The sequence below is a fragment of the Vombatus ursinus genome, unplaced genomic scaffold, assembly GCF_900497805.2.
Source record: "Vombatus ursinus unplaced genomic scaffold, bare-nosed wombat genome assembly UNPS02014801.1, whole genome shotgun sequence".
NCBI lineage: Eukaryota > Metazoa > Chordata > Mammalia > Diprotodontia > Vombatidae > Vombatus > Vombatus ursinus.
Genome location: NW_020954579.1, coordinates 24,527,114 through 24,540,237, shown reverse-complemented (window position 1 = coordinate 24,540,237; position 13,124 = coordinate 24,527,114). Strand labels below are relative to the sequence as shown.

Below are 13,124 nucleotides of genomic sequence, written 5' to 3'. Positions count from 1 at the left end.
CTCTAAGTCCTCAAGTTCAGCCTTTTGACTGAATCCAAACTTCACAGAATCCAAACTTCACAGAACAAATCACCTTAATAGAAGGATTTGTTCTGTAAAATCTGGACTTAGTCAAAAGGCCGCACGAAGGACCTAGAAGGCCATACGTGACCTCGAGGCCGCAGGTTCTTCACCTGTGTTTTAGACCATACAGTCCATGGGGTTTTCTTGGCAAAGATACTGGAGTGGTTTTCCATTTCCTTCTCCAGTGAATTAAGGCAAACAGAGATTAAATGACTTGCCCAGGGTCACATAGCTAAAAAGTATCTGAGGCCACATTTGAATGCAGGCCTTCCTGAGGTCACTTAGCTACCTAGATAGATAACTGCATTTCAGTATAACTAATTTCATTTGTATTCCTAGGTATTTATTTTGTGCATTTAAAAACATTATCTGGGAAGGGTTCCCCAGATTCTCAAGCACCCCCAATATAAATTAAATTCACAACTTGGCCTCCGTGTAAATCATTTCCTAAGTCATAGTAGGCTGGGATGCCTTACGTCATTGACAGGTATTTATAGAATGAGGTTTGTTCTTCTGTGTCCAGTCAGAACAAGATCCTTGGTGTCCAAGGTTATTAGAATGAAGTCTCTCCATGGAGCACTGTATAGGGTGCTCAGACCTGACTTCAAATCTGCTCTCAGATACTTATCACTTAACTTCTTTCTGCCTGTGTTTCCTACCCTCCGAAATGGGGATAATAATAAACCCTACTTCCCCGGGTTGTTGTGAGATAATATTTGTAAAGGGCTTTGCAAAACTTCAAGCCCTATATGACTGGTAGGATGAAATGTTAACATTTTAGTCCCCAAGTGAATGTAGGGATGAAGCAGAGAATATTTGGTAGGGATTTATCTTTGGATGCAGGCACAGCTGGTTTTCTGAAAGTGAAATTCCCAGGATTCGAATGTTTTTAAATGCAAATTGTGGCTATGAAAAGGGGTAGTCTGGAGTGATTTTCCCCCTGGTGAGGGCTGCTGAAAGTGAAGCAGGCAGCTCCTGGACAACTATATGTCTGGTCCTGCGCTCAGGGCCCCTCTGTAGCAGGAAGGATGGGCTGGCTCTTACTGCTGAGGTTTGGCATGGTCAGTGGGTGTGTGTGTGTGCCTGCGTTGGAGAGGGCGTGCCTGTGTGTGTGTCTGAGCTCAGTGTCCTGCAGGCCATGGGCGTTCGTGCTGCTCCCCGGGCCGTGGCCGTGGCCTAGACTGCCTGGAAGGAGCAGGTCTCTGGCTCACGGACACACGTGCCCAGCCTCCAGCAAGAAAGAGAAACTTGGATGGGCGGCCCACTGACCAGTAAGTGAAAAGAACTCTTTAGTAGAGCAGCTGTTCCTGGCCTCGAGTTTGAGCCCTTCATGATCTTAGGACATGGGCTCCCCCTCTCTTCCTCTCCCTCTCTTTCTCCCTCCCTCTCTTCCCTTTCACTCTCCCCCCTTCACCTCCTGTCTCCCTCCTCCTCTCCCTCTCTTCCCTTCTCCTCTTCCTCCCTCCTTCCTCCCTCCTTCCCTCTCTCTCTCCATCCCTCTCCCCTACACTCTCTTCCCCTCCCCCTATAAGTAGCTAGAGCATTTATTAAGCACTTAGTATATGCTAGGCACTGTACTTCCCCCCTCCCTTGTTCATTTGAATATGACCTAATTTAGACATTCACAATAACATAATCCAGCTGAAGAAATTATAACCATCTCATATGTACATACATACATACATACTTTACACACATACATATATACACATACTATGTACATATATACTACATATATTATACAATATATATAAACACTATATACACTATATATATGTATATACACACACTATGGCAGAGATAACCTTTTAAGTGTTAAATATAGAATAAATATATATATTTTTTTTCAGCATTTCATCATAACTGATTTCTTTTGTATTCCTATGTATTTTATTTTGTGCATTTAAGGGTTTTCATAGGCTTCCCCAGACTCTCAAAAGTGTCCATGACAAAAAAAGTTTAAGAACCTCCATTATAAATTGTTGTTGTTCAGTCATGTCTGACTTTTTGTGACCCCATTTGGGGTTCTCTCAGAAGAGATACTGGAGTGGTTTGTCATTTCCATCTCTAGCTCTGTTTTACAGATGAGGAAACTGAGGCAAACAGGGTTAAGTGACTTGTCTGGGGTCACACACCTAGTAAGTGTCAAGTGTCTGAGGCAGGATTTGAACTCAGGTCCTCCTGACTCCAGGGCTGGTGTTCTATCCACTGCACCACCTAGCTGCCCCTAGGGATTCTTTTTTTTTTAAATTAATTAATTAATTTTTCGTTTTCAACATTTACTTCCATAAGCTTTTGAGTTTTAAATTTTCTCCCCCTCTCTCTCCAAGATGGCATACAAGGTGAAATAGGCTCTACATATACATTCCTATTAAACATATTTTCACATTAGTCATGTTGTAAAGAAGAATTAGACTCAACAGGAGGAAACACAAGAAAGAAGAAACAAAACTAAACAGAAGAAAAAAAAAGAGCAAATAGTGTGCTTCTATCTGCATTCAGACTCTGTAATTCTTTCTCTGGATGTGGATAACGTTTCCCATCATGAGAGTTTTGGAGTTGTCTTAGATCCTTGCATTGCTGAGAAGAGCTAAGTCCATCATAGTTGATCATCTAACAGTGTGGCTGTTACTGTGTACATTGTTCACTCAGCATCAGTTCATGCAAGTCTTTCCAGGTTTTTCTGAAGTCTGCCTGTTCATTATTTCTTATAGCACAATAGTATTCCATTACATTCATATACCACAACTTAACTATTCCTCAACTGATAGGCATCTCCTCAATTTCCAATTCTTTACCACCACAGAAAGAGCTGCTGTAAGTATTTATATGTAGGTCTTTTCCCCATTTTTATGATCTCCTTGGGATGCAGCCCTGGAAGTGGTACTGCTGGGTCAAAGGGTATGCACATTTTTATAGCCCTTTGGGCATAATTCCAAATTGCTCTCCAGAATGGTTGGATCAGTTTACAACTCCACCAATAATGCATTAATGTTCCAATTTTCTCACATCTTCTCCACACTTATCATTTTCCTGTTTTGTCATGTGGGCCAGTCTGATAGGTGTGATGTGTTACCTCAGAGTTATTTTGATTTGCATTTCTCTAATCAATAGTGATTTAGAGCACTTTTTTTCATATGACTATAGATAGCTTTAATTTCTTCATTTGAAAACTGCCTGTTCATATCCTTTGACCATTTATCATTTGGGGAATGACTTGTATTCTTATAAATTTGACTTAGTTCTCTCTATATTTTAGAAATGAGGTCTTTATCAAGAGACACTGGTTGTAAAAATTCTTTCCCAGTTTTCTGCTTCCCTCCTGATCTTGGATGTATTGGCTTTGTGCAAAAAACTTTTCAATTTAATGTAATCAAAATTATCCATTTTGCATTTCATAATGTTCTCTGTCTCTTGTTTGGTCCTAAATTTTTCTGTTCTCCATAAATCTGACAGGTATACTATTCCTTGCTCTCTCAATTTGCTGATAGTATCAGCCTTTATATCTAAATCGTGTACTCATTTTGATTTTATTTTGGTATATGGTATAAGGTGTTGGTCTATGCCTAGTTTGGCTACAGGGATTCTTAAGGACTATCCACTAAGGCTCAGTTGAAATCTTCTTCAGTGGAGGGAGTACCCACATTGCCAAAAATCATGGGATCCTTAGGTTTTGGAGTATTTAAGATTTTGTAAAATGCTTCAGGACATAATGCAGGTAATGCCAGTGTTGCCACTCCCATTTCCTGCATAAAGGAACTGATAGCTATAAAGTTATTTCTTAGGAGGGAAATACCTTATTTTTTAAAAAAATCGATAAAAAGGTGGGTTTTTCTCTCTCTCTCTCATAATTTATGATATATTGAATGTCACCTGTAGAAATAAAATAACTTTTAAGTCCTCCACATTCAATGATTCATAATCTTAGAAACTGGGGTTCTTAAGCTGTGTTTTGATTAACTTGTTTAAAAATTTTTTTTGATAACTGTTTCAGTGTAATTGGCTTCCTTTGCATTACTTTGTACTTTATTTTATGCATTTAAAAACAGTATTCAGAGGTGGGGTCTATAGGCCTCAAGAGACTACTAAAGGAGTTCATGACACAGGGAAAATTAAGAACCCCTGCCTTAGAGCTTTGCTTTTGTTTTTTCTTTTCTCCCTGGCAAAGGAAATAGTGGGATTGCCGTCCCCCCCCATTACCATTATAAATATTGTTTTTCATTTTCCAAAGCAGCTTTTTCTAAACCAGAAAAAACATATGAAGTAAGTTCTAGGGCCGGAAACGATGGTGCCCTTGTTCCAGATGCATTGTAGAAAGCGTTCTAGAGACTAACCTTTTCTCTTGTTATCATCTTCAAATGTTTCTAAGGATGATGAAAGATGATGGAGCAGGAAAAATCTTTGTTACCACCCTGAAAAGAAGCTCACCAAGAAGAAAACGTTCCGAGGCCCTTATTAGCCATAGTTAAGAAAATAGAGGAAAGGTGGGTTGGATTGAAAGAATGGGGCCTTTCCATTTTCAAATTTATGTATTAATACATAAAATATTATGTATTAATAATCAACTCTTAGAGTCTTCCTCACAAAAACTGTCTACCCTATATCTTCCCGTTTAGGTTTAGCTGATGAATTTTCTATTTTCTTCCTGACAGTTGACTTGTGCAGTTAAAGCAGTTTGACTTTGGTTAATTGAATATTTTGGCCTGGGTGAGAAATAAGGGAGGGAAGAGAATAAGCATTTATTAAAATCCTACTTTGTGCCAGGAACTGTGCTGTTTTTTTTTTTTTAACAAATATATCTTTTGATCCTCATAATTGTGCTATTATTATCCCCATTTTATAGTTGAGGAAACTGAGGCAAACAAAGGGTAAGTGACTCACCCAAAGTCACACAGCTAGTAAGTGTCTGAGTCTGTATTTGAACTCGGGTCTTCCTAACTCCAGGTCCAGCACTGTACTACTAGCTGTCCCTGAATGGGGTTCTGAACCAGGTAATTCGTTGTTCCCGAAGTAACCCTTTAAGATTTGAAGCAGCAGCATTGAATTCTCTTGGACAAATATGCTAAATGCATGCCAGATTTTACTTTTTTCACCCCAGGTTTTACTTTGTAAAAGATAGGTGTTGGTAGGAAATTAATAATTTCAGGATAATTGCAGCAGTTTAAAAACCTGAGGGTTGTAATGTTGACTGGTTGGTTTTTTTTTTGTTGTTGTTGATAGTTTGGTTTATATTTGAGGTGAAAGCGTGGATTAAATGATTATGAATTACATCACTTATTTCTCACTTATCTTTTGAGAGGTCTCAAGAGTATTTGCTTGAAGATCTCTTAAACACCATTGAGACGTCAATTGTATCTGATACCAGATTTTGGCTGAAGCCGTTTAACAATTTAAATCTCATTGGTTTTGTCACCTCCCCACTCCCCCACCCTCCCCAACAACAATAAAAACTGCTCCATGTTAAGTCTGAATGAGTTTGTGACTATGATAACTGGAGGTTTTGCAGTGTTGATGAATAGATAAGTAATCATTTGATTTGAATAACTTTTTTTCCCTTGTTCTGTTGAATTATAAAAACATTAACGCTAGGGGGACCTAGTTTCCTTATTTTGTACAACTATGGTTGGCCAAGCTGTTAGAACTCTGTTTACATTAACTTTGTACACAAAAATGGTTTTTTCAAATGCAAAATTGGAAATGTGGAAAGTTCTCCATCCTGTATCTATTGTAAAGTCCTGGTAGGAGTGATTATTTAAACTATTCATTTTATTTTTGGTCTTTAAAAAAAAAAAGCAAAACCCTGATGCCTTTTGTTTTTATATCACATTCATTTCCAAGTATATCCCTTCCCTACCCAGAAGGCTATCTCTTATAACAAAAAATTAAAAGAACATCAGTTCAGCAAAACCAACTACATTGCCTTTGTCTAATAGTATATGTTATGTGCCACACCCATAGCTTCCCACTTCTATGATGAATTGAGATACATTTTCTCAGCTGTTCTTCAGGCTAACCCGGGTTATTATAATTGCATAGAATTCCATTTTTTTGTTCTTTTTCTGATTTAAGCCACTGTGATCATTGTGTTTACTGTTTATCTGGTTCTGCTCACATCAATTACATCATCTGCTTTACATCAATTTATAAAGGTCTTCCCATGGTTCTATGAATTCTTTTTATTTGCTGTTTCTTATGGTGGAAGTAATGTTCCATAACATTCAGGTAAAATGATTTATGTAATCATTCCCTAGTCAATGGATACTTATTTTTATTTCTAGTTCTTTGCTACCAGGAAAAAAATGTCATTATGAATATTTCATTATATGGGGTATCTTTGAAGGTCTTTGACCTTTTTGGAGTATATGACTAACAGTGGGAACTGAGTCAAAGTATGAATATTTTACTCACTTTTTATAAGTTTTAAAAATTATTTTATTTTCAACTAAAAAGCATTTATTTTCTCCCTCTCATTTCATTCACAAAGCATAATCCCAAATTGCTCACTAGAACGTTTGGACCAATTCACAATTCTTTCATTAGTATATTTATGTACTTGTCTTTCCATTTGGCAGCTAGGTGGCACAGAATCCAGATTGCTGGGCCTGGAGTCAGGAAAATTCCTCTTGGTGAGTTCCTATCCGGTCTCAGATACTTACTAGCTGTGTGATCCTGGCCAAGTCATTTAACCCTGTTTACCTTAGTTCCTCAAATGTAAAATGAGCTAGAGAAGGAAATGGCAAACCACTCCAGTACCTTTGTCAAGAAAACCCCAAATGGAGTCACAAAGAGTTGGACGTGCCTGAAAGACTCAGCAACAACGGCAATCTTTCTATAGCTTGCCCATCATTGACTGTTTACATCATTTTTCATCTCTGTCATTTTGGTAGGTGTGAGATCATACCTCAGAGTTCTTTTGATTTGCATCTCAATATTAATGATTTGGAGCAATCTTTTATATGAGATTGATATTTTCAATTCTTTCAAGAACCATTTGTTCATATCCTTTGGCCTTTTGATTGGGGAATGACTCTTGGTCTGACATATATGTTAATTCCTCATATTATCTTAGATATTAGACCTTTTCAGATTTATTTGATGCAATATTTTTCCCTTTTATTTTAGGTCTGTTGATCCTGCAAAAAAAAGAACTGTACAATTTCACATAATTGAAATTTTATTTTTTCTGATCCCCTCTGTGACATATCTGATTAAAAATTCTCTCCCTAGCTATAACTGTGAATGATACCTCCATCCATCTTCCTCCATTAAAAAAAATGACTGATTATTTTAAAGTTGAGTAGCCATGTCTAACCTACTGTATATCATGTAAGATGCTGATCTACAATGTTTTGTAATGTTTTGGCAAACTACTTCCTGGTTTTCCCAGCAGTTCTTGTCAAATAGGCAGTTCTTCCTGAAATAGAGCTTTTTTTTTTTATTAGTACCAAATACTTTTGGTGATTATTGGTTTATGAAATAACTTGAAATCTGGAAGTTCTATTCCTCCTTCATCCCTACTTTTTTAGTCTTGTGATCCTAAATACTTTATTCTTCCAAATTATTAATATTCTGTGTAGCTCTTAAAAAGTACCTCGTTGGTAGTTCATTTGGCATAGTATTAAACCTAGAAGTTAATTCAGGTAGTACCATTATATTTGATTTATTGGCATTACCTAACTATGAGCAATTAATTATTACAATTATTATTAAAGTCATTTCTTAAAGGAGTGTTTTGCAATTCTATTCATGTCTTGAATGTCTTGGTAATTAACTAATATTTTAGCATTTTGTAATTATGTTGAATAGGATTTCTGTTTCTATTTTTTCCTCCTGGATTTTGTTATTGCTATAAATCACTAATGATTTTTATGCATTTATTTCGTATCTTTATTCTTTATTGAAACTATTAACAATACCAATTAGTCTTTGCTTATTCACATGGGTTTTCCAAGTAAGCCATAATTTTGTCTTCTTTGCCAATTTTTTTTTACCCATTCTTTTGAAACATTGCTTATAAGCAATTGGTAAACACTATTCACCCTATATTTATAATCACTCCCTGCCTAACTTTATTACTTGGTTTGGCAAAAACATTACCTTAGTCAAAATAATGTTTTCAGGCAACACTAAACTCATATTTTTGCATCTCTGGCCGTTGTTTAAATAATACTGCAATGGGGTTAGGTTTGTTGTTTGGTTGTTTCAGTTGTGTCGGTCTTCATGACCCTATTTGGAGTTTTGGCAAAGATATTGTTTGCCATTGCATTCTCCAGCTCATTTTACAGAAGAGCAAACTGAGGCAAATAGGGTTAAGTGACTTGCCCAGGGTCACACAGCTAGTAAGTGTCTGAGGCTGGATTTGAACTCGGGTCTTCCTGACTCCAGGGCTGGTGCTCTTATGATATACTAATGATGTTGTTATTAAACAACATTGGTAGGGACAACAACAATGCTTGGATATTACATCATATTTTGTAAACAAACTTAGAATATATTTTTCTTAATCACTTCAGGAAATAGTAAAAATATCTAAGTTATTAATGTAAATCATCTATTACCAGTCTTACTGATAGCACCTGAGGGAAAGACAAGTGGCAGCCTGTGCTAGGCAAGTCAAACCGCCACCACCACCATCTTAATCACCATCTCCTTTCATACCCTGGTGGAGATAACTTAGGACTGAGAGCCTTGGGAATAGCAATGCTTCTAACCCAGTGCCCACAGCCATCATTTTGGGAAGCTACCTCTGAATCTACAGCCTGGAAACTGCTCCTGCAGATGCTACAGTCACAGCAAGTGACAGGTCCAAAAAAGAAAGTTCTCATAACCAAAGTCTTTGGCATTGTCAAATGACTCGACATTAGAAACTGATTTGATTTTATCAGAGGCGGATAGGATAGGATAGGATAGGCAGTGGATAGAGTGCTGTGGCCTGGAAAATTCAGCATCATAAGCTTGTATCTTAGTGCCCCTCTCTCCACTCCCATCCCTGCAAGTCACTTGAACTTGTTTGCCTCAGTTTCCTCAACTGTAAGACAGGAATAATAATAATAGCATGTACCTCCCAGGGTGGTTGTGAAGATCAAATGAGCTAATATTTATTTTGCTTTTTCATCTAACTTGCAGGCTCTGTATGTGTTGCCTCTCCATTAGAATGTGAGCTCCTTGAGAGCAAGGATTATCTTGTCAATCTATATCCCCAGCATTTAGCACAGTGCTTAATAAATGTTTTTTTCATTCATTTACTCACTTATTCATTCATTCATTCACTCATTCAGGCTCAAATCCCAGCTCTGCCATTTACAACTGTGTGATCTTGGAATACTGTAAGGTCCTTTTATGTAACTGCAAATATACTGTATCTTTGATCTTTGTATTATTTTTGGCACTTATTCTCCTGCTAGGATAATGGTTTAAGGATATTATTATTTCATATACTTCAATTGTAAGATACAGATATAGAAGAGAAGATTTCAAATGAATCTTTAAAAAAGATTTTGCTGGGTGGAAGAAATAAGGCTGTACTTGAAATTAATCATCTTCAGGTTGTTTACTACTTTGCTAATTACACTACAAAATTAGTTTTTCCAACTAATGAAGAAGATTCAGGACTCAGGCAACTTTGTAATAGAAGAAATTAGTCTTTAAAAAAAATCCTCATGAATTTATTGCAAATTTCATTGTTTCCTAGCAATACCAGAATTTCATTAGATATAATACCGCCCAAATCAACAATCCTGTTTTATTTTTTACCACTTAAAAACCTAAGAGTATTGGTCTGCTGAAAGACACACATACTTGTTCATGCTATTACATTCAGAATGTACAAAGAGCAATTATTAACATGAAATTGGTATTGGACATTTTAGGAAAAGAAAAAGATTAAGTTGTAAAGTGCTTAAGTAATATAAATATACAAACTGCCACAAGCTCAACATTGTTCTCAAGCAGAGTCAGAAGAATTGCTATATCCACTTTATTTATTGTTAAGAGTGCCTGTTTTGGGGGGCATTTACATTCCCATCCACCCCCTCCCCACTCCCACAAAATTTTACAGATTGTCCAGTACATCTATTGCTGATAAAATGCTGTACAAAACATAGCAAGTGATGAGTGATGCCACTTTATATGCAGCTGTGTGTGTGCACTTGTCTTGTTTGTTCCCCTGAGTTGTCTTAAAATAACAGCAGAGATATAGAAAAGATGGGGGCAGCAAGCAAGGGCCATCACTGATCAGGCTGCCTTCACACTTCCCTTCATAAGTAACCCTGAAATGGGAAATACTGTACATGTGGTGTTAAGTTGGAAAAACAACAACCAACAAGATGTAAACAGTATCTTGCAACTCAATGATAGTCCTAAGTGTCTTAATGTTTCAACAATTCAGTAATTTTTTTAAAAAAAATCAGAATTAACGTGATACAATTCTGATCCAAGAAATTTCTCAAGTATTTTTAGGAGATGAATGATTAAAAAAAAACAAACCCAATAAACTAAATCACATCCAGTAAGGTGGTTTGCTATTCTTGCCCAAGTGGGGTTTTATCTGTTTTTAAATAGCAAAGTTTGTGTAAAATCATTCCAAAGCAAAATTCAGAAATCATTACAGTCTGGGTTTTCAAGACAGTAATTTTACAAAACAAAAGATTATTTTGAGGCATTGAAAGGATAGCTGAAAGGAGGTAAAAATGCATTTTACTAGTTTTCATATTTAATTTCTTATAATAACTATCAGCTTTTAACCATCCTAGAATAACTTAAAAATAAATACTGGTTTAAATTTAACACACTACAATCACAGATGTAGGAATAACTCAAAACAACAAAAAATATATTTGAGAATGCTATTTTGGAAAAGTATTTTGTATTAAAATACTTATGGTAAAAACTGGCCATAAAAGTAAGTGGTAATCTTCACATTTATCCAATTCAAGTTATTATTGTTATTTATTTCACAATTCCTCAGTTTATTGATAAACTATTTGGTCTAAAATTCTACATCAAATTGATCCATTTAGAAAAATAAGAGCCCATGTTTTGCCAAATGGAAACACCAAAGTCATTATTTAAAAATTTTTTTATTCATATTTATCTATTCATTTTCCTAAAAAGGTCAAGGAGTTTTCAGTAGTGTTTAAGAATTTTTGAGTGGTCTGCTCATTGTCACATGGGCTAAGTTATTTCATAAGATCCCAGTTTATTAGCATGGGAATTAGAGCTGTGAAAACACTTGGCTGATGCTTAGCACCTCTTTAAAAATGGGAATGTGAAGGTCTAACGCATCCTCATATAGTTAATGACATACAACCAGATTTTGAATGGAAGCGTTTTTGTTTGTTTGTTTTTGACTGACTGACTTAAAAATAAACTGAAAAAGAAAACTTTTCAAAAAGATGTTGATAGTCCTGTTCACATATACGTACATTCCTGTTAAAATGTAGTTTCTGACAATGGGGAAGAAAGGGTAGTCAGTCACCTTTTCCTCACAGTCCTATTAACCCAGTATTTGATATTATTTGAAAAACTGTCATCATACTACTTCATTTTTCTTGTTTACTTTGTTTTCATGTTTCCCAAGGTCCATTTCAAGAAAGTCTTCAGGTGTATCTTGTAAAGCTTTTGACTTCTGACTCTCAGACTTTGCTTCATCTAGAGGATGCTGACACAGTCCAACTTTGCATGGTCTCACGAGTGCCAGAAAAATAGCTGCTACTAGCATGCCAGCTGCGCAGGAGTAGAAAGCTGAAGCATAATTGTGGGTGCTATCCACTAAAATACCTGGAGGAAAACATGATATGTAAGAAAAGTTTTTAGAAACAGTGGATACCTTTCCCCAAATCTCACTGAGAAAACATTCTAGTTTTTCTGATTTATGTTATTAAAAATGGGAATGTTAAATCCAGCATTACTGGCCTATATCTCCCCAAAGAGATCAAAGACCAGGAGAAAGAACCCATATATACAAAAAATATTTTAGCAGCAGTAGTTTCTATTACAACAAAGAATTGGAAATTGGGGGCAGGGGTTAACAGTTCAGGAGTGGCCAAACAGTATGGTATATTAATGTAACACATTAGTATTGACCCTTAAGAAGGGATGAAAGGGAAAAATTTAGAGAAACCAGGGAAGACTTCAGGAAAACAGTTTTCTATAATGACTACAATATTATAAAGGAAAATGACTTTGAAACAATAGTTAATTCTAATTAATGCAATGCCTAATCATGACTTCAGAAAACTAGTGAATCATGCTTTCCCATTTCTTGGCAGAAAAGTATTAGACTACAAGATGTACATTTTCAGATACAGCCAATATGTGAATTTCTTTTGCTTGACTATACTTATTAACTATAAAGGAAGACTTTTACTTTTTAGCAGGGGGGAGTTGTAGCTGGGAGTAGGAGGTAGTGATATTGATTCAAAAAAGAAAAAATGTTAAACATACAAATACAAAAAATACATAGAAGAGAGCAAAAGGAAGTTCAGAAGGGGCACTAGAAACTGGGCAATGTTAGTACTACTGTGTTAAATTTAATATATACTTTAAAAAACTACACATAGTATAGAGATTCATGGTTTCATATACAATCCTTTCTATTCTTTGGATTTCGAAATGTTCACATTTGCTGACATTTGTCAAACGTAAACTAAAATAAGAAACTTTTAAAAGAAATGGTGGAGGGAAGAAAGCTGTATCACAACTATAGCATTAGTTTCAAGAAGAATTAAGATAATCTGTAATGTAAGAAAATATCTCCCAAATGCCAGAAAGTATTCTATACCTGAGAAGGGGTGAAATAGCGGAGTTTTGTGTGTCACGGAGGGTCATTTGAAAAAAAGATGAATTCTTCCTTGTAAACTCTGTTTTTTAAAGTAACTAAAACAACAAATGTACTCTTCCCCTCAAACATATTCACATATCTTTGTAAAATGAAACAGCACACTACTGGAGCACACTTAATGATGTACTGATTCACAACATCATTAAGTATGTATTGTACGCCAATGCTATAAATCACATTCATGCCCCTTTTACCAAGGCCTTATGCTACAGCAATCCAT

The 13,124-nt window shown here is 35.9% G+C and overlaps 2 protein-coding genes across 3 annotated transcripts in view; one reads left to right on the top strand and one right to left on the bottom strand.

The window, feature by feature from the left end:
- The first annotated feature begins 1,203 nt into the window (after positions 1–1,203).
- Positions 1,204–13,124, top strand: part of ARSG (arylsulfatase G) — a 176,454-nt gene continuing 164,533 nt past the window's right edge. Inside the window, exon 1 of the mRNA XM_027872875.1 lies at positions 1,204–1,334. The gene's annotated coding sequence lies outside the window, so the exon portion shown is untranslated. The remainder of the gene's footprint in view (positions 1,335–13,124) is intronic.
- SLC16A6 (solute carrier family 16 member 6) overlaps positions 10,024–13,124 on the bottom strand; it is a 33,488-nt gene continuing 30,387 nt past the window's right edge. For both annotated transcript variants that reach the window (XM_027872867.1, XM_027872866.1), the window contains one exon: positions 10,024–11,841. In XM_027872867.1, the coding sequence (XP_027728668.1) occupies positions 11,594–11,841 (248 nt within the window). In that variant the 3' untranslated portion in view covers positions 10,024–11,593. The remainder of the gene's footprint in view (positions 11,842–13,124) is intronic.